Genomic DNA, 27,301 nt, shown 5'->3' with positions numbered 1-27,301 from the left:
GGAATGCACACAGTAGGTGCTCAATAAATAATAGATCAAAGGCAGAAAGGAGGGAGAGCAGGAGGAAGAAAGGAAGAGGAGAAGATAAGCCGGGAGACTCTTGCGCACGTAGAAAATAAACAGTCAAGGTGCTGTTTTCCAATGCCAGGCTGGCACGGTACCCAGGACGGCTGTCTAACACTCGGGAGCCCAGGGCCTGCGCTTGCCTCATCTTTTCCAGAAGTATGTAAGCCTAGATACGTCAACCTTCAGGTATGCAGTGAGGTCTTCGGTGAGAGGCATAGCTCTCTCTCTCTCTCTTCTCTCTCTCGCCTTCTTTGTTGAATCTGCCTTTCCTCTGACTACCACCCTACCCCCACCCAGCCAGCCAGCCCAGCCATGTCCCTCTCCCCTGGAGCCAGGCCTGGCTTGGTTGGGAGGCCTAAGAACAGCCCCCCTCAGCAAGGCAGATCCCTGCCCCGGGAGGAGATGGGTACATGGTGCCGGGGGAGGGGCGGGAACCACATCATCTAACAGGTTGGTCGGGCTGGGAGGCGTCACGCCTTCGTGGAGCTAATGAGCCCTGTGCGACAGGTGTCTGCCCCTCAGTCCCCAGCCTGCCCTGCCTGCGACCGGAGCCAGCTGCCACCACCCCTCAAAGGCTCGCTCGCCCATCCCTGCGCCCTGCCCGCTCTGGGTCCCGGGGGCTGCAATGGCCTGCCGCTGCTGCATCGTCGGCTTCGGCAACCTCAACAGCTGTGAGGTGACCCAGGCGAGCAGTCCCTGGCCTGGGACCTCCGGATGGAGCAATTACAGGGCCCCCGAGCCGGGCTTCAGCTCCGGCAGCCTCACAGGCTGCCTGACAGCTAGCACCATCCCCAAGGTGACCGTGAACCCCAGCCTGCTGGTACCTCTGGACCTCAAGGTGGACCCAGCTATCCAGCAGCAGAAGAGCCAGAAGAAGGAGGAAATGAAGGTCCTCAATGATAAATTTGCCTCCCTGATTGGCAAGGTGAGCAAAAGGTGTAGAGGGGCTCTCTCAAAACTAAGCCCTGGGCAGGTGGCTGAGCTCTGTATTTCCCAAGCATCACGTCTCACGCCCGCCCCCAGCCAATGGGAAGCCGGCACTGCTAACTCCGCAGGCTAGCTCTGAGCGGAGAGATGGGGAGGGAAGTCCCTGCGCCATCCTGACATGGGGGAGAAAGGGCCCCCAGAATGGCCTCTGAGGGGTGTCAGGATAATAATGTGCTGCATGGCCTGGGGTCACCCTCCCTCCCAGGCGTGGACTAGGGAGGGGCTCTGAGTATGACCAAGAGGATGCCCCCTCGTAGGAATGGCTGATGGGGCCACGGGCTGCAGTCTGACTCCAAGGTAGATGGACAGGGCCCACCTTCCTGTCCACGCTGCTGGCTCTGTTCAGCTTTCCAGGGTCAGAAACACCGGCAAGGGCTGGGGGGGTGGGGCGTGTGGGGCGGCCAGAAGGAGGTTGCAGAATGGGGATGCAGCCCTGGCTCGTCAGGAGATAGGAATGCGAGGGATGGATGCTGCGAGTCAGAAACAGGTGGCGAGCCAGTCCTCCCTGCACCCACCTGAGTAGAGGGATTGAGTCCCTGGCACCCCACTTCCTGGACCCCACTGCCACGGCCAGCACGCTGGTCTGGGCACTGGTGTCCATCTCCGGCCCAGGGCAAGGGCTTCAAGGGCTCCAAGGAAGTCCTGTCCACCTCCCAAACCCTCTCCTCACTCACCTCCTCCAAGAACCGCCCCTAACCAGCCCTCGCAGCTCTGCTCCCTCCCGCCCTGCCCGAGAATAATAGTCAGATAGTAACAGCTACTGATCGTTAACAGCTTACCATGTGCCAGGAACTGTGCTGGGTACTTTACATATTTATCTCGGTTTCCCTCAACCTTAGGAAAGAAGTCATTTTCATGCCCATTTTACAGATAAGGAAAACTCAACTTTCTTGCCCCCACCCCCGCATCCTTCTGCCCCTGGCTGGGTCCTTCTCTTCCCCTTGCTCTCCCAGCCTCTGTGTCCCTCTGTACTTCCACTAGGTGGGCACTCACAGAGAGGGGAAGAGGCAAGAAAGTAACATCTGGAGCACCGGCTTGTGCTCTGCCCACACCACCCAGCACTCCACAGTGGCTAGTTCCCCGACTGTGTAGATGAGGAGACGGAGCAGCCCAGGGGTGAAGTGCCTTGCCCAAGGTCACACAACCAGCAAGGGTACGGTCTGGACTTGAACTCAGGTCTGTGAGACAGGAAGCCAGTAGCCTCTGAGGTGGGAGTCATTTCTCCCCGGCCCCCTCTCCCGCATTCATGTGTCCAGACCAGCATTCCTGCGCCCACACCTGGGGTGCCTGGGGTAGGGGTGTGGAGGGGAAGTGACAACTGGAGGACAACCATCCTAGGAGAAGAGCCCGCTGCCCTGGGAAGGCAGGTCCCTGCAGAGCCACCTCCTCTCCAAATACAGCTTAATCCCTTAAAAGGAATGTTTCATGAGCTATGTAATTCAGCGCGGATGGGTGGCTTTCTCCCTGAACGCCAGGGCTGATATCACCCTGTGCCTCTCTGCCATGGGGACAGAAGGGGTGTGTAGGCACAGGGAGGGGCCCGAGGGGTCTGGGTTCTGTTCCCAGGGCCAGGGCGATGCCCTCTGAGATCTTCAGAAGAACTGGAGCTTCCCAACCCGCAATTCAAGCCTTGGCCTTGAGGATGGTGCTCTTCAGGGTGGGACGCAGGCAGCCGGGGTGCCAGCCCCTTGGGGAAGCTGATCGCTGGGGCTCTGCCCAAGGAGTCTCAGCTGATCCACCAACTCTATGGAGAAGGTCTGTTATTAGCTCAAATCCCTCCTTGTAAAGACCGTGAGGGCCCAAGTGGAAGCTAGCAGAGGTTAAGAATGTGAAACCTGGAGTCGCGTTGCTGGGTTTGAATCCTGGCTTCACCTCTGACCGGCTGTGTAATCTCAGGCAAATTATTTAACCTCTCTGTGCCTCAGTACACGTCGGTGTAATGGGCTTGTCAAACGGGATCATTTTTGAAAAGCATTTATAAAGTCCTTACCAGGTACCAGGTGCATTCTGTTTGTTATATTAAAAATACCATAAATGGGCCCAGCGCAGGGAACTCTTGAACCCATTTAGTCCCTTCCAGGCAGGAGGGAGCCTGGGAAGAGGGAGGGAAGGGCCCTGATGGAGGGAGGGGTGGAGGAGCTTCGTTGGTAGGGGTGCAGCATGGGGCTGGAAAGAGATGCATGAGCCGGGCGGTGAGATGCCATCACCAGTGGAGGGGTGGGCTCTAGGCAAAGTGAAGAGACAGGCAGGGCCACCCTCCAGCTCCGCATCCCCTTCTGGGCCCTCTGAGGCACCGAGAGAAATCAGAGAGCACTGAGGAGGAGGAGGAAGAGGGAGAGGGTTGGCGGGGAGACCCCCCAGGAGTCCTCCGAGGGGCCCTGGAGCAAAGCTAATTCTTCCACTTGCAGGCTGTGTTTCCTTGGGCAAGGCACTTACCCTCTCTGTGCTTCAGACGCCACCTGCCTGCTCTGCTCCTGCTCTGAGGGTAGCCCTGAGCTCATGCCAGTGGAGGGACTGGTACAGCTGCAGCCGTGAAGGAGGGGGATGAGGAGAAGCAGCAGCAGGAGAGGAGGCCGAGGGAGGAAGGGAGGGGGCAATGCCAACAGCCAGCAGAGGCCGCAGGCTGGGCCCTCTCGCCTTCACATGCAGACACCAGAGGGGATGGAGGTGGGACAAGAGGAAGGACTACCAGCGGCGCCCAAGGAGGCTATAGAGAGGGAATCCCAGAGGGGTGGTAAAATGCCTGGGGACAGAGAGTTGGGCACAGTGTCTTCCCTTGGTCTGTGTGGCCTCTGGAAATCACCAGAGCCACCCGGCACCTGCACGCGGGAAGGCACAAACCAGCCCTTCCTGACGAAGAGACCCTGAGGCTCCTTAGGCAAAGCCAAGTTCTAGCTGAAGGCAGAGGATGTGACACCACCTCCACCTGAGGAATAGGACCTGCAAGTGCCAGAGGCATCGCTCCGGACGCTCACCTGCCTGGACTGTGGGCCATGGGCTGGGGACGTGAAGCCTCCCAGGCGGTCAGCCCCCCTCCTCAGAGGGGGCCCCAGCCCATCCCAGGCTGCTCAGCTCCCTCCACAAGAAGCACATCTCTCCCCACCCTCGTCTGGGCCTGCTTTTCAGTGGGGCGGCCCAGGACCCTGGAGTTGGGTCACAGTGAGTTCTGTGCTTCTGAGCCTCAGTTTCTTCATCTGTAAAATGGGAAGCAGGTAGACCAGAGGCTTGCTCTCTGAGGCTCCTCCTAAAGCTGCCACCTACGATCTAAGGGCAGGGGTCAGCCAGGACAGGGAGGAAGGGGAATGAGAGGGGAGTGCTCGGCAGCCTTGACAAGTTGGAAGCAGTTAATCCGGCACCTCACAGTGTGCCAGGATTTCCTGCCCTCCCTAGGCCTTTGTTCTGAGAGGGAGGAGCCCTTCTGCAGGGAAGGTTCTGGGTGGGGGATGAGTTTCCATCACCACCCACTGAGACAACAAGCAACTCCCCCAAGGGCAGCAGGAGGAGGGGGCTTCCTTGGATCCCCCAGAGGCAAAAGTGCCCTTGAACTGGCTGGCCAAATGCACACCATCTCCCAGCAGGCAGGTACTAAAGCATAGGGGATCGAGGTTAGACTAAGGGAAGGACTTCCTGGTCTAAAGGGTTTGTTGGTTGCTTATGGGTGGAGGAAGGAGTCTCACATCTCTCCACTCACCCCACCCCCAGTAGAAACATGGGGCTCTTACTTGTCAAAACACAGGGAAGGTGGAGTGAGCAGAAACCTGCCCTCACCCCCACCCAGCAATCCCTCACACACACGAGTAGGACAGAAACTCTCTTGACCGCATCCCTACTGAACCTGTTTGATTGCGATGACGGCAAACTGTAGGCTTAAAGTCAGCTTCAAGCAGAATTTGCCGGTACCAGTGGGAGTTGAGGAGGGGAATGACAGCCCACAAATGCCATTGTCCAGTGTTCCCGCTGGTGTTGTCTGCTGCAAGGGTCAAAGGGGCCTTCCCCAGAGCATCAGAGTACCTCAGGGAAACCCGGGAATGTGGGTAGGACAGAGAGAGAGGCGAGCCCACGTGGCACCCAAATTCAGGAGGAACAGGAGCACGAATGTCCGGAGCAGGCAGCTGCCATCAGACGGGCCTGTCTGTGAAGCTTGGCCACCGAGTTGCTGGGTCACCCTGGACAAATGACCTGACTGCCCGGGTCCCTATCTCCTCCTCTGTATGTGAGGGGTATAGACCAGCTGATCCAAAAGGCTCCTGGCTGTGGTTCTGGCCCTTTCAGGATGTGATTCTGGGAGCTGATGCCAGCCGTGGACGGGAGGAGGTCCAGCTACTTGCCTGTGGTCACAGGGAACCTCACCAGGCTCGTTGTCACAACATCCTCACGACAACAACAGCCTGCACTGTCCAGGGGCCTAGCCTCAGCCACCCGTCTTGCCTCCGTGGCTTACCCGCGTCCCGGGCTCTGACGGGCTAGGGACCCCAAGAGGCGAGCAGATGGCTCCCAGTCTGATAGGGAACGTGGTAGATCAGGACAAACGAGGAGCAGATAAACCGAGGAGGGCCGAATACTGGAGGGAAGAGGGGAGGTGGCTGGGAGCACGTGGGGGAGGGGCTGGGATGGTGGGAAGGAGAGTGAGTGCCCGAGAAAGGCTGGGCCTGGAGAGGACAGGCGGGGTGGGGAAGAGGCAGGGGGGAGCCCCCAGGCTGCACTGGGCTGAACTGGGTGGAGGGAAGCAGAGGACTCAGGAGGGACCCTGCCGATCTGCCAGTGGCTGGGGTGGGAGCTGTACGAGCCCCTGCAGAAGTCTGAGCAGGAGAGTGTGAAGGACGCAGAGTTTGAAAGGAGCCCTGGGCCCAGAGCCCTCCCAGTCTTTGTCCTCAAGGCAAGACCAGCCCTAACTAGAGGCAAGAAGCCCGCCCGGCAAGGGCAGCTGGGTCCCAGGGCCTGCAGAGACCTTGCGGCCGACCGGAGGCCTATGCTGCAGCGGTTCAAACATTCTAAGCCCAAACTGCCTGGATTCCACACCTGGCCCTGCCGCTTGCTAACTGTGTGACCTTGGGCAAGTTATTTCACCTCCCTGTACCCTGTTTCATTGTCTGTAAAGCGCAGCTGAAAATAATACCTACCCCGTCGGGTTGTTTGGGGATTTAATGCGTTAAAGATGTCCAGCCTCTGACACCCCACGTTCCCTGGGGTCTCCCACCCAAGTCCCAGGCAGGCCTGGAGAGCCTGTCACATGTGGGCACGTTCACAGCTTAGTCCCCCTTCCCTCATCTCCTTGGCCCTGCCCCTCCCGTAGGAAACCTTGGCTAATTGTCTCCACCTCCCTGGCATTCTCGGATTCCATCCTTATCTCACCATCTGCCGTTTGAAAAATCAGTAATTGGAGATGCCACCTGAAGGCTCTGAGTGAGGGCCCCGGGTGGGTGTGCTCCAAGCAGGTGCGCTGCCCCTTCCCATGGAGGCCCCCGGAAGGGGGGTGAGCTGGCTGGGCCGCACCTGGCCCTCTCACGACAGCCCTTCCTCTCTCCCAGGTGCAAGCCCTGGAGCAGCGCAACCAGCTGCTGGAGACCCACTGGCGCTTCCTGCGGAGCCGGGACTCGGCAGCCTGTGACCTTGGACACCTCTACGAGGAGTACCAGGGCCGACTGCAGGAGGAACTGCGCAAAGTGAACCAGGAGGGGGACCAGCTCGAGGCCAAACTGCTGCAGGAGCTTGCGATGGTGCAGAAGTTTCAGATCAGGTAGGGGGCGCCCTATGGGGGATGTGGGCCGGGACTGAGGCTGGGGATCAAGCTGCACTCAGGGGCAAGGTCTGGGAGCCCAGGCCAGAAAAAGAGGAAACTTCTTTAAAAAACAATTCTTTAGTCCACACTTACTTATTGAAGACCTGCAATGTGCTAGCGGTACTCTAAATATTGGGAGGATATGACAGTGAAGCTACAGTTACCCCCCAGATAGTGACCCTTACGACGAAGCCAGTCTCATGCTGGCTGACAGCCAGGCCCTGTGCTTGCTGGCCCCTGGGCACTGTCACAGCTGGCATCCCCATACCCTCCTCTTGTGCCCATAAACACACTGGCTCTCGGCCACATGACCCTCTGGCAACGGGAAGTTGTGTCACCAGCTAGAGCAACAGATGGGCTCCTGCTTTGAATGTAGCTTGGGATTTTGATCTCTCTTGGACTGGCAAGAGAAGGGGGCGGGTGCAGGCAGGGAGCAGAAATGATGGGGTTTGCTTGCACAGGGAAACAATCCCCTAGAGGTAATGCGTGCCTGACCTCAGTGGTGGACTTGGGGTCTAGCGAGAGATGAGGAAAACAGCCCCAGCCTGCAGGATGTTTTTATAACTTAATGGGACACACAGACAGGGGGACAAGCAGCTGGCAACAGTACGGCCCAGTGGTTAAGGGCCCAGGCTTGAGCATGACTATGTCCTGTGGAAGGGGGTTACTCCCTGCCCACACCCCTCATTAGCTCTGTGACCTCAGGCAAGTTGCCTCACACGTGAACCCCCGTCTCCTCCCGTGTGGAGTGGGAACGGTGGTGGCTGATGCCAAGCCAGGGCTGGTGTGAGGAGGAAGCCGAGAGTTCAGCGTGGTGCCTGGGGCTGATAAACGGCCACTCTTCTGACCCCTGAAAGGCTGAGTGCCCAGCACACAGTGGTGCTTGACTCGGGCTTGCTGAGCTGAATCAGCCAGTCTAGAAAGGCAGACCAGTTACTCTGGTAGCTCAGAGGAGAGGTGACCCTTTCTGACCAGACAATGGCCACGGCTTCAAGGACAAGGAGGCTGGGCAGAGCAGAGAGGCCGGTCTCCTTGCAAGGAGTGAGAGGAGGACACCCTTGCAGGGTGAGGAGAGGACAGGGTGCGGTTGAACCCACACCCTCCTCCGGCAGGGCTTGGGCCAGACCCCAGGCCAATGATCTGAGGCGAGGCCCAAAGCCTCCAGAGTCAGAGGGTGGAGGCAGCCTGTCAGGAGTCCAGGGACCTGGCTCAGCTTTTGCCCACCGCCTCTCCGCATGGCCTCCCCTGCTCAGACCACATTCAGAGGGGAGGGTCACACAGGGAGCTCTCCCCTCTCTGGGGACCTCAGTTTCCTTATCTGTGGATCTGGCTGGAACTTCCCAGCCAACTGGCATGATCTGCAGCCCTGGCCTGGGCTGGTCCTCGAGGCTGGGCCCCTTTCTGACCTGGGGGCCACCTCTCCCCCGAGCCCTGCCCTCCCAGGTCCTAGGGAAACACACAGGGAATCTGATTGCCCATTCTGACGGGGACGAGGCAAATCATATTGGTGCACCAGAGCCCACGACTCATTTCACTGATACCTAGCAGGTCTTTGGCCCTCAAAGGAGCAGAGAATGTCAGAGCTGGATGGCAACTTGGATCCTCCTTTTATGGGGAAGGAAACAGAGGCCCAGAGAGGGCGGGGGCTTGTCCTCAGTCACATAGCCACGCATACTAAGTCCCATCCCTGACCTCACAAGCTCCCGGGTGAAGCTGCTCCCGTGAGAGCGTCCAGATCACATCCACAGAGGCACTTTGTAACTGGAAGTTCTGTACAAACACTACTTGTTGTCTTAATCTGGCTCAGCCCCCCTCATTTGGCCTGCTGCCTGGTTTGCATCTGCTGCCTGATTTTACTATTTAGGCTCAGGGCCTCTCTTCACCTCTCTGGGTAGGGAACACTCCTGAGTTGGGGGAGGTAAGGCTGGAGGGTTTCTGGGTCTGCGGGCCAGAGCCATAGAAGCTGAAGCCTGGCTGTGCAAAGCCTGGGGCCCCCAGGAGCCAGGAGACGCCAGGCCAAGCCCTGACAGGGAGGGGTGTGCCTTGACTCTACAAGGCCGATGAGATCAGCTTCACTCCTAGAAATAAACAAGTCTGGGGGGGGGAGGTATGGGTGTGACGAGCTGAAAAGGGCTAAGAATGGTTTTGGGAGCCGGTGGCTGACAGACTGGCAGGGGATTGGTGGTGAATGGGGGGACATGGCATCACGTAAGCCTCTAGAGGAATGGAGACTTCCAAAAGCTTTGACGTAGCAGGGACCCCAAGGATCAGCTAGCTAACCCCTCTATTTACTAAGGATGAAGCAGAGGCCCAGCAAGGGAAAGCAACTTGCCCAAGGCCACACAGCAAGTGACTCAGGAATGTCGCGTACGATTGTGTAAGCTGTCTGCTGCACAAGAGCATCTGTTTGAGGGGGTGACCTGGAATTGAAATGCAGTGGAGTCAATGAGAAGGGGGCTGGAAGGCTGCACAGAAGGCTGGGAAGGGCAGTGAGGGGTAACAAGGAGGTTTGGCACCTAGGAGGGCTCCCCACTGGACAGTTCTCCCCAAGGTCCTGCACCCAGGCGGGCAAAGCTCTGCTATCCAGAGAAGGGGGGGAAGGGGAGAGGCTGGACACAGGGTGCACGTGGGGAGGGCCAGTCAATGGGAGCTGCTCGGCTTGGGGCTCCCCAGACCCCTGTCCCCAACTCAGGAGGCCCCCAGATTCCAGAGGGAAGCCTCTTCAAGTCAGATTTGTGAACGATGTGCAGAGAACTGCCCCCTCCCTCGCCTGCAATGAGGATTCCCGTGGTTTCTTTCTGGAAATGCTGAGACAGAGGGGCTGAGGGCCGGGGCCTGGTGTTGGAGAGGAGGGAGCTTGGGTAATAATAATAGCAGTAGCTTTAGTGGATGCCACGCAGCGTTGTAAACACTTTATGTATTAACTTATTTAATACTCACGACATCAACATTATCATGACAAAGGCACACAGAAGTAGCCTATCCAAGGTCACACAGCTAGTTAACAAGACAGCCAGGAATTGAACCCAAATAGTCTGGCTCTGGAGCCCCACGCTTAACCAGCACACTACACGAGCCTCCAAGCCCCCCTCTGTGCCTCCATTTCCTCATCTGTGAAATGGGACCAACAGGACATCCCTGGCTGGGAGCTCTGAGGGTCACGGGAGGGGGTGCAAGTAAAGCTTCTTGGGCATTTTGTTTGCCCTGGCAGGCCCCAGATTGCAGACCAGTCTCCCTGGCCCTCCCCACCACCCTGCCCCCATGACCCGTACTCTCAGAGTCCCTCCAAACTCTTGGAAGCCGAGGCAGTGACCGGGGAGAGCACAGGCCCTCAGCACACTGAGTTCCAGAGACCCAAGTGCCCCATGGGCTCTCACCCCCTGGGGCCTACTCCTCTGAGTCCCTCAGGGAGTCTGGGGGAAAAGAAGGCCTAGGGGATGGCAGGTCCAGCTAGTTGACATGGGCGATGGGTGACACTGCGCCATCTGTGAGGTCAGGGACTGGGGCAGGCGGGTGGCTGTAATTAGAGCTGCCAGTGATTCAGGCATTCCCTGGAGAGGAGGGGAGAAAACAGGAAGCCACAGAATCCCCGCATCTGCTGGGGCAGGCAGGGCTGCAGGTGGAAAGCATGCAGCTGGCCGACACCAACCCCGGGGGCCAAGAAAGTAAGGTCAAGGATCCAGGGAGCCTGTCTCCCCATCCAACAGTGTCCTTGTTCTGAATACGAGGTGGACTCGAGCAAGGAAGAGGCACATCTGAGGAGAGAGGGAACCCACCATTGTGGAACGCTGGTGGACTTCAGCCCCCATGCACACACGCATGCACCCATGCACAGGCACACGTCCACACCCCGATAGACAAGCGAGGGGGTGGAGTTACCTGCCCCCAAACACACCAGGGACCCATCTGACTGCAAAGTCCATGCCCTTCCCGTCCTCCCGCTGCGGGGAAGATGGCATGGTGTCCTACTGTCTAGCAAAGCAGTGGGGATAAGGGTGGGGCTGCAGGGGCAGGTAGAGTTAGGAGAGGATAACGTGTGAGCAAGATGCTCAGAGCAGACTCAACCAAAGGCACAGCTTGTTTGAAACTGAGACTCTCCGGGGAGGAGATGGGAAAAAGATGAGGGAACAAAACGTCAGGGTGAAAGGGCTGCACAATCAGGAGAGGCTTCCTGGAGGAGGTGAATGTGAAGCAGAGCCAGGAAAGGGGCAGATGCCACTGGGAGAGGCATGGCTGATCATCAGGAAGGAGAGAGCCTGGAGAGCGGGATGCCTGCTTCCCCAGAGCCAACACTAGGGTTTCGTGGAGGAGAGGGGCTGCATCCACCTGAAGAAAGGGACCACGTTTTCCTAACTGGCACAAGGCACCAAATGGAACTACAGAGGCCCTGAGCCCCACCCAAGGAGGGTTAAACAAACCCTCACCAAGTCCCACCACATCCAGCTGAGCAGCCCCTCTCTCTCTCCGTCTCTCCCTGCCTCCCCCTTCCCTCCCTCCCCACCTCCCAGGTATGAGGACGAGGTCTCCAAGCGCACGGACATGGAGTTCACCGCTGTGCAGCTGAAGAAGGTAGCCTCCCCAGCCTGCCCCAGGGGCTCCTTCCTCATGGACACTCTGCCCTCTTTTGCTCAGGATCCCCAAGCAAAGCCTCCAGAGGCTGAGTCCCAGGACCACAGGCAGAGAGACAGGAACCTGTCCCCATCCTGCTCCTTCTGCCAGGCTCTGAGCCACGTCCCCTCTGGGAATCACCCCCATCTCACCCAGGAAGCAAAGTCCCCCCTACCCCACCCCTGCCCTGGGACCCCTCCATTCCCTCTCCCATCATTCACTGCTGCTCCCACCCCCAGGACCTGAATGCAGAGCGTCTTCGACAGACACAACTAGAGACCAAGTTAAAAGGCCTGAAGAGCTTGGCGGTAATGATGAAAAGCATCTACGAGCAGGTGAGAAGATGGGGCCAGGGTCCCGCTGAGTCGTGGGTAAGGGATGCAGGGGATGCAAAGGTGTCCAGTGGGTCGTGGAAACTTCAGCAGGCACTCACTGTTGCCAGCCACAGATGTAACAATTTCCTAAACCCCTTGCATGCCGCCGTCAATAATCCAACATGTCCCCTCGTCACTCATTTCATGGAGTGTGGCAGGTTCCCACAAAGCCTCTCTCAGGGAGAGCCCTGCCTTCATGTGCGCTGGAGTGCTGAGGGCATGCAGGGGACCAGGTACATCAAGGGTCAGGAGGTGGCCTCAGAGCAGGGAACCAGGAGGCCTTGAACAACCTTTCTAATTGAACTAACCTCTCTCTCATCCCCGTAGCCTAAATTGCAGACACCCACAGTTCTAGCTCTGATAGGCCTTCACTGCACCCTCCTCCACTTTGGGGTCAGGCAGGAAAGACCTATAGTCAGATTCTCTGGTTCCCAGACAAAAATGACGCAGTAGGGACTTCCCTGGCAGTCCCATGGTTAAGACTCTGCACTTCCACTGCAAGGGGCATGGGTTCGATCCCTGGGGAACTAAGATCCCACATGCTGCGTGGTGCAGCCAAAAAAAAAGACCCAGTAAATGTAGACAGAGGAGCCTCCAGACACGTTCTCATTTGTCCTCAGCTGAGCCTGGGGGGACAGCGGCCCAGCAAGGCCTGTCCCACTGCCAGTGCCGCCAGCAGATGAGCCCTGCCACTGGACTCCGCCCCTCAGCGCCACTCTGCCTCTCGGGCATTCTTTGGGACGTGTGTGCTCCTCTCTACATCCCCCGTCTCAGGGGTGAGGAGGCTGATGGGGCGATGCTTCAGTTCATCTACAAGCAGGCAGGACCCTAGTTGGGGATGACCGGGCGCAGCGGCCTGTGTGCTGCAAACCGCTGGTGCCAAGCTATGGCAATGCAGCCCAGGGCAGAGCAGGGGTCAAAGTCACCAACGCAATCAGAAAGGTCTGCTCAAATGGCCCTAGGGCTGCTGACCATGGCTTCAGGGCCTCGCCCTGTGGAGACGGAGACTGGGCCTCGTGGCTGCACGTGGGCCTCAGTACTCTCCGGCGGCTCAGCACCCAGAGGGGCTTCCGTGGGCCTGAGACCTGCCTGCAGCCATGGGAGGTGGCAGAACTGAGAGAACACCCCAATCCTTGCCAACAGCAGGGAGGCAGCCCTCGCAGGCAGACCGCTCCAATGCCCACCGAGTGGCGTGGGGAGCGGGTGAGGGTTTCCGCTGCCCACACTCACCAGGCCTGCTGCCGCCCCGGCAGACATCAGCAGGACCAACGTTTCAGCCTCTGGTCCGTCCTGCTCGCCCACACCTCCGCGAGCCCAGGGCCAGGTGGAGGCCCTACAGGGGTAGAGACGTAGCTGAGGAAGGTCAGGCAGAGCCAGCCATCTATCTGAGCATTGCTGGAGGCACACCCGCCAAACTTCTGGGCCCCCGCCCCAATGGCCAGACTGTGAACTCCATTCGGACTCGGCAGCCCTTGGGCCCCAATCCTGACTCAACTTTTTTTTTTTTTTTTTTTACCATTTCTGTGACTCAGAGCAAGTTATTTCTCCCCTCTGTGCCTCACTTTCCTCATCTCTAAAATGGGGAGAGTGATAGTAGCAGGCTCGTCGGGCTGTGACGGGATAAATCCGTTCATTCACTAAACAAATGTTTATGGCATGCCTGCTAGATGCCAGGCACTGACATCACAGCAGTGAGCCAGGCGGGCAAGTTCCCTGCTCTCAGGAGGGCACAACTTAGCTAAGAGGCGACAGGCTAATAAGCACCTATCTGGACAAGATCATTTTGGAGGGTGAAAAGTTGCTGGTATGCAAAGAAACAGGGTGATGCCTTACTGCAAGAGGGCAGGGAAGCTTCCGCCCCTGAACCCGAGTGTTGACGGGGGTGCGTCTCAGAGGAGGCCCAAGCGTGTGAAGGCCCAAACGAGGAAGATCCAGCTCAGCAGAGATTTGAGGAGGCTTCCGCCAAAGGAAGAGCTGTGTGAAGCGCCTGAGGCAGGAATGATTTGATCCTGGGAGGGAGAGAAAGCAGCAGCTGTGGCGAAGGCAGAGCGGGCAAGGGCCAGCTCATGCAGGGTCTGGGGCCCAGGATGGGCTGTGGGCTTTATTCTAAGCATGATGGGCAGCCCTTGGTAGGGACCAGCGTGGGTGCTACAGGCGGGGTAAAGGTATGGCTTGTGCTGCTGGAGGACTGCAGTGGAGAAAGGGCCACAGTGAACGCAGGAGTGCATTTAGTATTATTTATATTATATTATAAATACCATCATATTATATATTATATTATAACATAATATATTTAATATATTTATAATATATATGAAATAATATATTTTTTATTATTATATATTATATATTATATAATAACAGCAGTTATTATTGCTTTGGGAGGCAGCGAGGTGGCAAGTTGATATCGGGCCGTGAGGTTTGAGTTTCTCTCCACACACCTCTGTAGGCTGAGAAGGGAACGCTGACCCACTGCTAAAAAGATTCCCCACACCAGTGGGTCTCTAAGCTGGCACTGCCTAGTAGAAATATTATGCAAGCCACATAGGTAGTTGTAAGTTTTCTAGTAGCCACATTGTTTTAAAAAGCAAAGAAACAGAAAAAAATATTTTTAATGTATTCTATTTAGCCCAATATATCCAAAATATGATTATTCAACATGTAATCCATATAAAAAATGAATGGGCTATTTCACATTCTTTTTCCCATTCTAAATCTTCTAAATCTGGTATTTTACACCTCCAGCTCATCTCAGTTTTGACTGGCCACGTTTCGTGACCACATAGAACTAGTGGCTACCACATCAGACAGAGCAGGTCCAAGCACAGGAAGGTGCCAGCCGTGGCCACCTCAGGTAGAAGGAAAACAGGGCGGGATGTGAGTAGCTCCAGGTGAGGCCAGACTCTCTGGTTTCAACTTTGGAGCAGACACCAGAAAAGCACGGCTATATAGGCCCACCCCAGGGTCCCAGGAAAGAGCCCTCCCCTCTCCCCAAAACACACACACACCACACACACACGCACCCAGGGTAAGTTGTGGAAGGCCTTTCCCAGAAGCCAATGGCCATAGGCTGCTCAGGGCCTCATCTACACACTGCAGCCTCCCAGGCAACCCCCTTACCCCTCACCTGCAGGAATACAGGCTGTGAGAGGACCCTGGGGCCCCCATTCCCCCTCAGCTTCCAGGGTACAGCCCAGCTCCCAAGTGCACTGGGGCCTGGTTGCATCCAGCCAGAAAGCCACGTGCCCCACCCATGCGCTCTGGTTCCAGGGAGATTAGCTACAGAATCCACTGACAACCCCCTGCAGCCAGGCACACCTAGGATTCTGATGCCTGCAAAAAGGACCTGGCATGACTAAGCTGCTTTGGCACCTGCCTTCGTGGTGCCTGGGAGGCTGCTCCAGGCCCTGGACACTTCCTCCCGGCTCCATCACCGTTACCAATCACAACAATAGTTTCCTTAGCTGTTGCTTATTGAGCACCTACTACATTCCAGGCACCAGGCTGAGTGCTTTCCAGATGTAATCTCATTTAATCTTCCCAATAACCCTATAAAGTAGGGATAATGATTAAGAAAGCATGGACTTTAGAGCAGCTTCGATTTGAATCCTGGCTCCGTGATTATGTGAACTTGAGCAGGTTCCTTTATTTCTCTATGCCTCAATTTCCCCATTTGTAAAATGGGGAGAACAATAGCACCTAGCTCACCGGCCTGTTGTGAGGATTTATTTTGCTAATATATCCTAAAACACTTAGAACAGTGTCTGGCACATGGTATTTGTTAAATGTTAGCTGTGTTCAGTTCCATAATTATACACATTTTTCAAATGAGAAAACTGAGGCTCGGCTAAGTTTACAGACTTCGTCAGGGTTGCCCAGGTAATAAGATGTGGTGGTACTCAGAGCTCAGTTCCCTTTTCTTTTGGCCGCGTCATGCGGCATGCAGGATCTTAGTTCCCCAACCAGGGATCGAAACCGTGCCCCCTGCAGTGGAAGCGCGGAGTCTTAACCACTGGACCGCCAAGGAAGTCCCCCAGTGCCATTAAACACTGCATTTTACCAAGCAGTACTGGTACCGCCTCAGAGTCACCATCTTCCCTGACCTGGGGGACCACAACAAGAGTGGTCATACACATGGCAGCCTCCTCAGACTCTGGCTCCTAAGAGAAGCTCTAAACTGTACCTCAGCTTAACTCTTGCCAACTTGGAGGTGCACATCCCATGGTGGCACTTCCGCACCACACAAGTCAGTATTGTTATGCCCTCTGCAGCCCGGCAGGGGCCGGCATGTCTGCAGATGTTCTAAACCCTCCACTTCCTGCTGCTGTTTACCATGCTCATGCTTACGCTGCCTCTTTCCAGAAAGGATCTGAGGCTGCCCCATCAGCTATGTTTCTCCCATCCTTTTGCCCCAGTGGTGCCCTGTGTTCTGACAGCGCCCTAGCCTTTTCCTGGTCCACAACAAATGCTACGCTAGGCCTGGGCTGGAAGTGTCCCTGGAGAGCTTTGTCTGAAACACCCCAAGTCCGCCAACTTACACAACATGGTGACTGAGGAAGCCCCAAGCTACATCTCTGAAACTGTTCACAGCCACGCTCCGGCCGGGATGTCCATTCCATTTGGGAGATGTCAGTCTCCAAAAATGACCCGAGGCAGCAGAGGTGGGGCATGAATCCGTAGGCATCGTCAACCTTATTCTGGCATGGGTTGGGGCCTCCTGCTGCCCTGCTCCGAGATCTCTGTTAAGTTCATCTGAAGATCAGCCAAAACCCTCCATCAGGAAACCCCCCTAAAGGGCGGCTGGCCACTGAGCTCAGAGTCCCGCTGGCTCCAGGGTGGAGACAGGGTGCTGCCACTGCCCAAGCTGCCTTTTCCAGGAGGCGATCCTGACCACCAGAGGTGCTAGTGGGCAGGGTCGGGCAGTGAGCAGACAGGGGAGGGGCGGCCTTCCTCTGCAGGCCTCGCAGCCGCCCGACCCCACGGTCCACAGCCACAGGGACACAAGCTGCAGGTCAGGAGTAGCGGCATCCGCAGGTCCAGACGCCAGAGCTTCAGCCACAGCCTCGCTGAGCATAAAGACAGATGAGGGTCAGGAGGGGGCCCAAAGTCAGGAACCTAGATCAGAATGCGGTCATGAGCCAAAAACAAAACCTGGATCTGAGCAGGCCTCCTGATCCAACTGCCACTTTTCAGGAAATGCAGGGGCCACAGGAGCACGTTAAACACCAACACGCAGGGCAATCGGTAAAATTCAGACTATGGGCAAGCAACTCGGTGTTTTCAATACAAAAAAGAAAATCAATAAACAGAGACAGAGAGAGATGGAGATGGTATCTACAAAATAAGAGAGACTTAGAGACATATGGACCAATGACAGTGTATGGACTTTGTTTGGATCCTGAATCAAACACAAACTTTTTTTTTTAATTATATATATATATATATATATATATATATATATATATATGCCATAAAAATGAGAACACTGACCAAATTTTGATGATTGAAGTAAGTGTCAAGGATGGATTGTGAACACCAGCAGAAGTAACTATGCCGACCCTGTCCCACCCCCTCCCTCCCCCGGCTGAGCCCCGCCCCCGCTCCCAGGGTGCCCGGCCCCCCTCCCTGCCTCTCCGAGGCTCTCCGGCCACCTGCCTCACTCTGTCTGTAAGATGCTGGCCACGGACACTCTGCTTATACCCACTCACTCCTTCCCACACGGGCCCCACCCAGGCCCAGGTTGTTGATCAGCACCTCCAGGGAAAGCAGCCCAGGGCCCTGGAGGTGACACCTTGCAGCCCCTACAAAGACACCTGTCCCCACCTGCCTTTCTAAATACCCCTGAACCTTCAGGCCAGAAAGCTGTCAGGCTGCGGGGCATGACAGAAAGCAGATCTGGGGCTTCAGCTCCTGTGTCCACCCCGCTATGTGAGCTTAGCAGGAGCAGCAAAGGCTCTGGAGTCCAGCCCTGCACTCACAGCTGTTTCCATCAACTCTGTGTGCTGTAGTTTCCTTCCTCTCTGTAATCTGGGGCTAACAATCGTGCCAACCTGATGAGGAGGAAATGTGAGGATGCCTGGAAAGCCCTTAGCACACACACAGCCTGGTCTATCATGAGCCCCCAGGGAAATGGGAGGTTTTACCGCTTCTGGGGTCTCTGAGGACATAGGCTAGCATTTTCTGGGCAGAGAAGAGGACAGAGAAGAGGGGAAAAGAAGGATCCCAAAGGACAGAGAGAAGAGAAGATATTGAGGCTAAATCCTGCTGTGGCCAGGCAAGCCCCTCAGCTAGACGGGGAGGGGCACTGAGTCCCCAGGTTGACCCTGAAGTCACCTCTGCCTTGGCCGCTGGCAGGGGAGTGGGGATGCACGATTGTCAGCCTCTGGTCCACTCCTGCCCTCATCATTCATGGGCTTCCATCCCAACATGCATTCAACAGAGACATTCCCCTGCCAGGTATGGAGGCCTGGAGGTGAAAATGGCTCATCCAGGCCCTCGGGGAGCTCCCGTCCCGGGAGGGCAGGGATAGGGGAGGCCAAGCTGCCCAATGGTAGAATTCCCTCAGGCCCAGAGGTCCTGGGCCCTTTCCTCCCCTGCCAGGAGAGGAGAAAGGTGGTCCGCCCTGGGAGTGGACAACAGTGTAGACAGGGGGAAACTGAAGAGGAATAAGGCTCGTAGGGTGGGCCCCTGGAGCCAAGAGTCCCTCCCTGCCCTCTCAGAGAGGAAGACCAACAGGTGGGTGAGCGGGGGCCAAGAGCTGCTTCCCAAGAGTCCAAGCTGGGGAGGCGGGGCAGGGAGGCATCTATCCTCTGCTCATCTCTCCGGGGAGACAGGGAGGAGCCCACCTTACCTCGGCCCGGGGGATGAAGGCACAGTGGGGACTATGTCTGGCTGAGGGTCTGGCGCCCCCCTACCAGCCCTGAGCCCCCAAGTCTGTGCCCGGCCAGGAGCTGAAGGACCTGGCAGCCCAAGTGAAGGACGTGTCGGTGACCGTGGGTATGGACAGCCGCTGCCACGCTGACCTGAGCGGCATCGTGGAGAAGGTGATGGCCCAGTATGGCGCCATCGTGGCTCGCAGCCTGGAAGAGGCCAAGGCGTACTCCCGGAGCCAGGTTCGGAGCTCACGAGCAGGCTGGGGAAATGCAGCCGGGCAGAACGGGCTGCAGCAGCGATGGCTGAGGCCGCCTGCAGCTCTGCGTGCTGAGACCCTGGGAGAGGGGAATGGGGAAACACAGGGGGGACGGAGCCCACAGCAGTGAGTGCACAGGCAGGAAGGAGAATGTGAGAGCCCAGCGCTGTGCCTTGGCCCCTGGCAACGCCAGGCCAGGTGTGGGCACGGCCCGTGGGGCTCAGTCTAGGGCAGCCAGGAGAGGCTATCCAGAGACGGACGGACGTGGTGGGGGGAGGAGGGGGAGGCTGGCCAGGAGGGGTGGGCCACAGAGGAGGAGGTGGCGCCGGGGTGAGGAAGAAGGGGCAAGGGGCCAGGGTGCTGGGGGGACACAGTGAGTGGCCCCTCACTGCCGCCTCCTCCACGGCCTCCAGCTGGAAGAGCGAGCTGCCTGCTCAGCCGAGTCTGGGAACAGCCTCCAGAGAAGCCGCAGCAAGATCACTGACCTCAACGTGCGCATCCAGAAGCTGCGATCCCAGATCCTCTCCATCAAGAGCCACGTGAGCGTCTGAAGTACCCACCTGGGGGTGGAGCAGGGAGGAGCGTGGGACACACACTCTCGCCCACTCTCACACACGCACACACACTCACACATGCTGAGTCGAAGCAAGCCCTGGCTGAGTGACCCTGGGCAAGTCACTTAGCATCCCTGGGCCGCGGTTTCCTCATCTGTCCTCCTAAGATGGCTCTGCAGATCACATGAGCCTTGCAGGTAGAAGTGCTCTGTAAACTGGCCGGGGCTGTTGGAACGCTAGAGGGCCCCGCCACATACACCCAGAGCCCACCGCCTCCCTCCAGGCCTCCCACCAACTACACGGAGAGAAGGGAGGGGAGGCCTAAGCCCCAGCTTCCAGCCAGAGAAGTGCCATCCTTTAAGGACAGTTGAGACAGGCTCCTCTGGGGGCCTGTTGTACTTCCCCCTTTGGTGGCCTTGGGGAAGTGTCTCCTTAGGTCTAACTGAATGCCCTCCTGCTGCAAGGCGACCCACTACCACGCTCAGGAATGCCGTGCTGAGTCCTCCCTCCCCATGCACACCCCCACCAAGGACAGAGGTGAGCTCCTGGCCCTGGCCTGGTCTCTCTCTCCCACCTTGCTCACTGACCCCTTCCCTCTGTCCTCCTGGCTGCAGTGCCTGAAACTGGAGGAGAACATCAAGGCAGCCGAGAACCAGGGTGAGCTGGCCTTCCAGGATGCCAAGGCTAAGCTGGCCCAGCTGGAGGCCGCCCTGCAGCAGGCCAAGAAGGACATGGCGCGGCAGCTGCGCGATTACCAGGAGCTGATGAATACCAAGCTGGGCCTAGACATCGAGATTGCCACCTACGGCAAGCTGGTGGAGGGCGAGGAGAGCCGGTGAGGAGCTGGGCCAGCGGGGTGGGGCTGGAAGGCGGGGAGGACTGGAGGACCAGCCCCACAGGAAGCCAGCCCTCTCCACCCCCCTGCCCGCCCCCGGCATGATTCTATAAGCCTGGAAGGCCTGGATTCATGTCCTGGCTCAGCCACTTAAACAAACTGGTACCTCGGTCCAGTTCATTAAATTCTCAGCTTTCCCATCTGGAAAATGGACCGATCATAAGCGTGGCTCGCCTGTGGTGCGGAGGATTAATACGATCCTGCATGCAAATGCCTGTCACAAATTAGTGCTCAGTAAATGACAGCCATTCATGCAGGGGAAAGGGGACAGAGCCCAGAGAGGACAAGCTGGCTAGCCAGGGTCACACAAAAGGGCAGCCCAGAGCTGGGAGTGACAGCCAAAAATTGCCCTCCACATGCCAGTCCCCAGGCCCCCAATCCCAGGGGAGCTTAAGCCACAGGCTCCCTTCACATCCCACCATTTCCTCCTCCCCCAGGATGGACTTGCCCTCAGCCACTGTGATCAGCTGTATGCAGTCCAGATCTAGAACTGGTGAGCTCGCTTGCCCCAAGAACCCATGGTGGGAGGTGGACAGTGGGGGGATCATGGCCCTAAAGTCATCATATTAAACGGCTCCCAAACCTCCAGCCCGTACCCTGCCCCACCCCTTTTGTTCTCTGTAGCTGCCTCCAAGTATGGCCTCTCGAGATCCCCCTCCCGGAAAAAGAAAAACAGGGAACACCCCGTGATCAAAATCACCGAAACCTCAGAAGAGTTCCTCTCGCAGGAGTCAGAGGTCTCACAGTAAGGCCGCTGTCCAGACCCCAGGAGCCCCACGTCATTCCCCTGTAGCAGGAGGAACATAAGCTACACTCAAGAAAGCAGCTTGGAGCCTCTAGGCTGGGAAGGAAGACAAACCTGACCCTGAACTAAGAAGAGGAGGGTTGGAAACAGTGACTGCTTTTCTGTGGGTTGCCAGGGATCCGACAGGACTGTCACCAGCTATTCAAAGTCACTGGGCTCCATAACAATATCTCACAGTCCTACCCTTCCAACCTCTGGCCAGAGGTTTTCCTGACTGGGTAAACTGGAATCGGGGGTCAGTTTTGCCTGCACCTCTTCGCTCCTCTGAGTCTCCTCCCCCGACAGAGGGCTCTGACCAAGGTCCCTTTGACCCTTTGCCCAACCCTTGCCCTAAGCTCACATCTCAAGTCTTGCCTTGCCTCTGCCTCTGAACCGAGGCGGTGCCCTTGCTCCCCCAGCCCTGGCCAGCCACGGACCAGGGGCTGATGGGACTGCCTGGGCACCCTCTGTATCTGGAGTTCCTGGGGAGGCTGGGTGCTGAGGACCCCTGGCTTTCCTGCATCACCTGGGCTCCCCGGAGACCTGACAGTATTAGGAAGTGAGGGGAGGAGGCTCCCTGGGTGTTTGGGACCTGAGCCCGGAACTCTGAGATCAGCACAGACACCTGTGCCCCTTCCCTCCTCCTGTGGGTCCCTCCCAGCAGGTCACAGTCAGACGTGGACAGGCTTCCCAGCCAGCTCCCAAGCACCTTTTCTAGAAGCTATTCTTGCCATGACGAACTCCCTGGCAGGGAAGTGGGAAGCGGGGAGGCCGGATGGCAAGCGGAGATCAGGCAGGAGAACTGGACCCTCCTTTCTCCTCCCTGCCATCCTGGGGTTCACTACCTTGCCTGGGATCTGAGCTCTCTGCCTCCCACCCAGGTGTTTCCCAGCCTGAAACCTGGCTTGGGTGCACCAGGCCCTTAAGAACCCTAGCCCCACCCCTGCCATGAAACCCCAGGCCCACTTCCCATGAATCCCACTCCTGGGCGTCTCTGTTCTCTCCATGGGGCCAAGCAGCCTGGCCCTCCCCTCCTCTGCACCCACACCTGTGGGTTAGAGCTCCTTCCCTTCTTCCCCCTCCGCCCCTCCACCCTCCATGCCCTCCCCCCTGCCGCCGGGGTGGGAGGGTAGGTGGGTCATGAAGAAGGCACTGTCCACTCGGGTCTGGGAGCTGCTGAGCCCTTGAGGTCAGGCGGGAGGGCCCCAATAACAACCAAAGAGAAATTCTGCAGCGATGCAACAAGAAGATTTGGGGCTGGGAGGAATGCTCCTCTTTCCTCCTCTTGGCTCTCACCTTCGGGGCCTTGCAGGGGGATCCTGGCAGCTCCAGCCTGCCACCCCATAAGCCACCTTCTCTCCTTCCCTACCTGCCCCTTGCCTCACCTCCTCTTCTAGCCCCAGTTTTGATTCATTCATCTTGTTTTCCAGGAGAGGGTGGCCCAAGGCTCTGGCCCCCTCCTAGGCCTCAGGGTCCTCCGGGCCTGTGGGAGGCACTGAAGCACTGCTGACTCTCAGGCTTGGGGGAACTCAGACATATGCTCATCCTTCAAGTCCCAAAAGGGTGCCGATTGCTGCTTTTTCTCCGCCTATTTATTGGTTTCCAAGGGAGCAAATCCTCAGTGGGGATACAAGATATAAAAAGTATATGTATTATTTTCTCATAACTTATGTGTCTTTTAACTTATTGCTTCCCTTCCTGTTTCTGCATAATCAGTGCTATGTATTATACTATCTGGAGAGACAACACATACTCCAGCCACCCCACCCGACTGGCTGACTATCTTGGGGCAATGCCCCCTTCTCCCCGCCAAGGGATGAATAAAGTGCTGAGATTTGTCCATGGATAAAGCTGTGTGTCTGTTTTTATCTCCCCTCTCAGGATTGGTCAGTCACTGGTCAATCAGGTTGACCACAGGACTTTGGAAATTCTCCAGTTATGGGGAAAGGAGTCCAGGGACCTAGTTATACCTTCAAACCAATGCAACTTGGACACAAAAAGTTCTCCTGCCCCACCATCCTACAAGGAGGCTGTACCGGTGCGACCTATGTTCCCAGCGCCTCCCGATATGCCCAGGCACCACGTGGCCGCCTCAGCAAGCCCAGACACGGGGGATTCCCTATGTGGTGGCGGTTCCCCCTCAAGCTCTTCTGTCCGACTGTGCTGGTTGGCACAGCCCAGAATATTTCTGATAGGTACAGGCCTAATCCTGCCCAATCAAATTCTAGATCAACAAACAAGGATTGAGGGCCTTCTCCAGGCCCAGCCCTGTGGTAAGACACCTACGAGCATTCCCCACCCCGCCACCTCGAGAAGCTCACTATCAGGTCAAGAGAGGAGGTATCTGCTCAGGGTAGCCATCTGAACTTCCTCTCCACATGAGGAAGGCAGGGGAGAGGGGCTTGTTCAGGGAACCCGGGGATCAGAACAGGAAGAAGAGATGTCTCAAGGACAGGAATCTTGGGGGTGAAGAAGGGCCTTTGAAGCCTCCATGTCCTGGCTCACCCACTCACTGGAATGAGACCTCAAACAGAGCCTCACTTTTCTCATCTGTAAAATGAGCATACAGGGCTTCCCTGGTGGCGCAGTGGTTGAGAATCTGCCTGCCAATGCAGAGAATACGGGTTCGAGCCCTGGTCTGGGAAGATCCCACATGCCGCGGAGCAACTGGGCCCGTGAGCCACAATTACTGAGCCTGCGCGTCTGGAGCCTGTGCTCCGCAACAAGAGAGGCCGCGATAGTGAGAGGCCCGCGCACCGCGATGAAGAATGGCCCCCACTTGCCACAACTAGAGAAAGCCCTCGCACAGAAACGAAGACCCAACACAGCCATAAAAATAAATAAATAAATAAACCCAAAGTTAAAAAAAAAAATTTAAAAAAAAAAAAAAAAAAAATGAGCATACAGCTTCCCTACTTACCTAAAAGGGTGTTTGGGGATCTGACGAGATGGCTGGGTTCACTCCTACCAGGAATAGCACATGTCGTGCTTGAGCACTCCGAACTGTAAGAGCTCAACAAAGGTAAAAGATTATTATCGTTATTGTTATTACAGCAGATGTTATGGATTAAAGACAACCCACTAGTCGAGAGACTAAAATCAGGCAAATAGGCCTGAGGCTGGCTCTCTCAGGGCACAGCACAGCCATGCCCCTGGGCTGGAAGACTAGAGACTTCCATTCAGAGTATATCCATTCTCCTGAGGCCCCTGAGGGATGGGCTCCGCTCTCAAACCTCAGAAGAGACGGTGGATAAACCCCACTCCTATTCAGGAAGGGCCTGGGAACTGAGACCAGCTCCCTTACTTATATCAGCTTTGTTTTCTATTGTATTAGTTTCTGAATTACTACTTATCTTTGTTTTCTATTCTGTTAATTTCTGAATTATGAATTTCTGAATACTAATTTGAATTTCTGAAACTGAATTCATAATATCTATAACATAAAAAATAACCTATTCATTATTTCCTTTCTTCTACTTTCTTTGAATTTATTATTTTTATCAGTTTTTGACTTCTTGAGTTGCATCTTTAATTTTCCATCTTTCTTCTTTTTCAATATAAGATTGTCTAAAGACCATAAATTTCCTTTTATGTACTATTTTGACTGCTTCATATTAGCATTTTTTATTAGCATTTAGTTAAAATGATTTTATTCTTTGACTCATAAGCTGTTTAGAAAGCTCCCCACACAAGGGTCACGTATTTCACATTTACTGAGCACATACTTGGTCTGTGCCTGGCCCTGCTCTGGATGCTTAGGGAGACATTAAATCCAGCCAGCATTTATCTCTGTATCCTGGCCTCCCTAATCCTCTACTTTAGCCATGCTTCCATTGCCTACTTTTGTGCCTTTTATCCTCTAAACTCCTTGTGGGCAGGGATTGCACCCCATTACGTCCCCAGGGCCTTGCACAGTGCCTGACCCATGGCAGGTTTTCAATAAAAGTAAAATTAATGAAAGAATGAATGAATGATGTACCTCCCCAACCGAGGTCTCCTAGCCTAAAAGTCCCATGAAGGGGAGGGCATATCTCCTCAGCCTTTGTGTCCCTGGTGCTAATGTAATGCCTGGCAAGTTGAGGGAGCACAGTTAGTGAACAAAGACAGAGAGAGAAGGGAGAGGGATAAAGAGAGAGAAAGAAGAGGAGGAGTGCAGAGAGGGAGGGAGGGACGGAGGGAAGGGAAACAATGACTTCCCTACCCAAACAAGGATGCTCTCCTGCCCCTCTCCTGCCAGTGGAGGATCCTGACTAGCTGCCAGGAAGGCTGGAGTCTGATTCCCCCTCCTCGTGCAAGCTCCCTCCTTCCTCCTCCTTCCCACTCCTGGCCTCCAGAGTGATTCAGTGAACACCTAGCCAAGGGCACAACCCCTGCTCTGAGTACAACAACAAAAATAAGCCCCTACCTGGGCTTGGCTCTTTCTTCTCCTTGGTCTCTGGTCCTCCCAACCACCTGTGAGATGGGCTGGACAGGTGTCATTAGCAGAGGCCCAGAGAGGCCTAGCACTGTAACTTTGGTCACCCAGCAGATAAGAGGCAGCATGTTGGTTCCCTGGAACCATTTTTCATCTGTAGACTACCTGCCACAGGGACAGTAAAATGGCCAAGCCCGGGAGGTGGTGAAGTGCAGACTGAAGGTCCCCACCTTCAAACACAAAGGGTGCTGGGGCTGAGTGGGTACCCAACAGCTGGTGCCCAGCCTGAGCCCCCAGGCACAGTGTGGAAGATCAGGGCTCAGGGGTCTTGGACCAAGACTAAGTCAGTGCCCTGGTAGTTCCAGAGAAATCTTCCTCTAAGGGGCTCCCAGGGCCAGGGCCCAAGGCAGGCCCTGTGTGCTGGGAGCTGACCACACGACCTCCCTTCCTGCCTCTTCTGGTCTATGTAGGCCTGAGGAAAAACAGCTGGAGGGGAGGCAGTCCCTGTGTTTGGGAAGCTCCAGAGCCTGATGCTGGGAAACAGAAACAGAGAGACAAAACCAGAGATACCTGGGCAGAGCTCAAGACCTCAGCACTGGGGCCTGCAGAGCAGCTGGGGGACTTAGTCAAAGAGGGCTTCCTGGAGGAGGGGAGGGAGGCGGCTTGGGAGGAAGGGTTGTCTGGTCTGGCAAAGAAGAAAGCAGTGGGAATGACCAGGGGGCGGGAGTGGAGCAGATTGCTTAGCCTCTGGCCTGGGCAGAGAGCAGGTTGCAAGTACCAGGCTGAGCAGAGGAATGAGGAAAACTATGTGGGCACGGGTCATAATGTGGGGTAACCCCTGAAACCCCCACCAGGAGATAAGCCAACAGGGGCAGGCACTGTGCCTTATTCAACTGTGCCAAGCACACAGTCAGCGCTTACTAAATGCTGAATAAATGAATGACGGCATGAACGGCAGGTGACTGCAGCTACTGAGGGATGCAAGATTTACTCGTGAAGGACTTTTTGAGCACCTACTATGTGCTGCGCCCTGTGCTAGGTACAACAGGGAGGAATGGGGTAAAATGGGGTCCTTGCCCTCAAGGGGCTTCTGGCTTCTGGCCAGGATCCAACTCATGGTCCCCTGTCGTGGGGAACCCTCTGTTGTGGCCGACCACGTGACTGATCCCTGTGGGACCTTGGGCAACGCTGGAGTTGTTTCTCCATCTGCAAAATAAAGGAGTAGATGAGTGCTCCTGCAGATCCCTCAGGGTCAGCACCCTGACGGTCCCCTTCTGCTCATCCCCTGCATACTCACCTCAATTCCCTGGGCAACACGCCCTCCTTGGAGGCAGCAGTCAGAGGAATTGAGAAGTGGCCAGCAGAGCAAATCCTGCTTCTCGCTGTGTGGTCTTGGGCAAGCTCTGGGAGACAGAGTACCTGTCTCGTAGATCTGGTGTGAAGTTTTAAAGAGATGATGCATGATAAAAGAACTTAGCGCTGTGCCTGGCACATGCTAAACGCTTAAAAATAACAATAATAGCAAATATGCTAACTGTGGGAGCCTTTCCCCTTATCCCAATGGAGTTGGAACTTGGCCAGGAGTGGTTAGGCAAGATCTGCCCAGCCTCACTTGCATCTCCCTCCCCCCCCCCCCACCCCGCAAGGAGAGGCCAGGGCTCAGAGATCTGTTGGGGGGCGGCTGAGGATTAGAGAAGGGAAGGGAAGGGAA

At 56.2% G+C, this 27,301-nt stretch overlaps 1 protein-coding gene across 2 annotated transcripts; it reads left to right on the top strand.

Moving 5' to 3' along the window:
* Positions 1 to 602: 602 nt before the first annotated feature.
* On the top strand, positions 603 to 23,039 carry KRT80 (keratin 80). Of its 2 annotated transcripts, none has more exons than XM_036866521.1 (9): positions 603 to 991; positions 6,582 to 6,790; positions 11,341 to 11,401; positions 11,680 to 11,775; positions 18,762 to 18,926; positions 19,357 to 19,482; positions 20,112 to 20,332; positions 20,830 to 20,885; positions 21,017 to 23,039. In XM_036866521.1, exons 1-9 carry the CDS (start codon positions 692 to 694, stop codon positions 21,139 to 21,141), a joined length of 1,359 nt encoding a protein of 452 aa, XP_036722416.1. In that variant the 5' UTR covers positions 603 to 691; the 3' UTR covers positions 21,142 to 23,039. The 2 variants fall into 2 exon arrangements, with proteins under 2 accessions (XP_036722416.1, XP_036722417.1); XM_036866522.1 differs by having other exon boundaries at positions 20,982 to 23,039.
* Positions 23,040 to 27,301: the final 4,262 nt, after the last annotated feature.

Source organism: Balaenoptera musculus, chromosome 10 (genome assembly GCF_009873245.2).
Source record: "Balaenoptera musculus isolate JJ_BM4_2016_0621 chromosome 10, mBalMus1.pri.v3, whole genome shotgun sequence".
Lineage (NCBI taxonomy): Eukaryota > Metazoa > Chordata > Mammalia > Artiodactyla > Balaenopteridae > Balaenoptera > Balaenoptera musculus.
Note: the sequence above shows the minus strand (reverse complement) of the source record. Positions and strands in the feature narration are given on the sequence as shown.

Coding starts and splice junctions, on each gene's coding strand:
- KRT80 (XM_036866521.1), top strand. CDS start 692: ATGGCCTGCCGCTGCTGCATCGTCGGCTTCGGCAACCTCAACAGCTGT. Junction 18,927..19,356: donor AGGCGTACTCCCGGAGCCAG/GTTCGGAGCTCA, acceptor CACGGCCTCCAG/CTGGAAGAGCGAGCTGCCTG. Junction 19,483..20,111: donor TCCTCTCCATCAAGAGCCAC/GTGAGCGTCTGA, acceptor TCCTGGCTGCAG/TGCCTGAAACTGGAGGAGAA.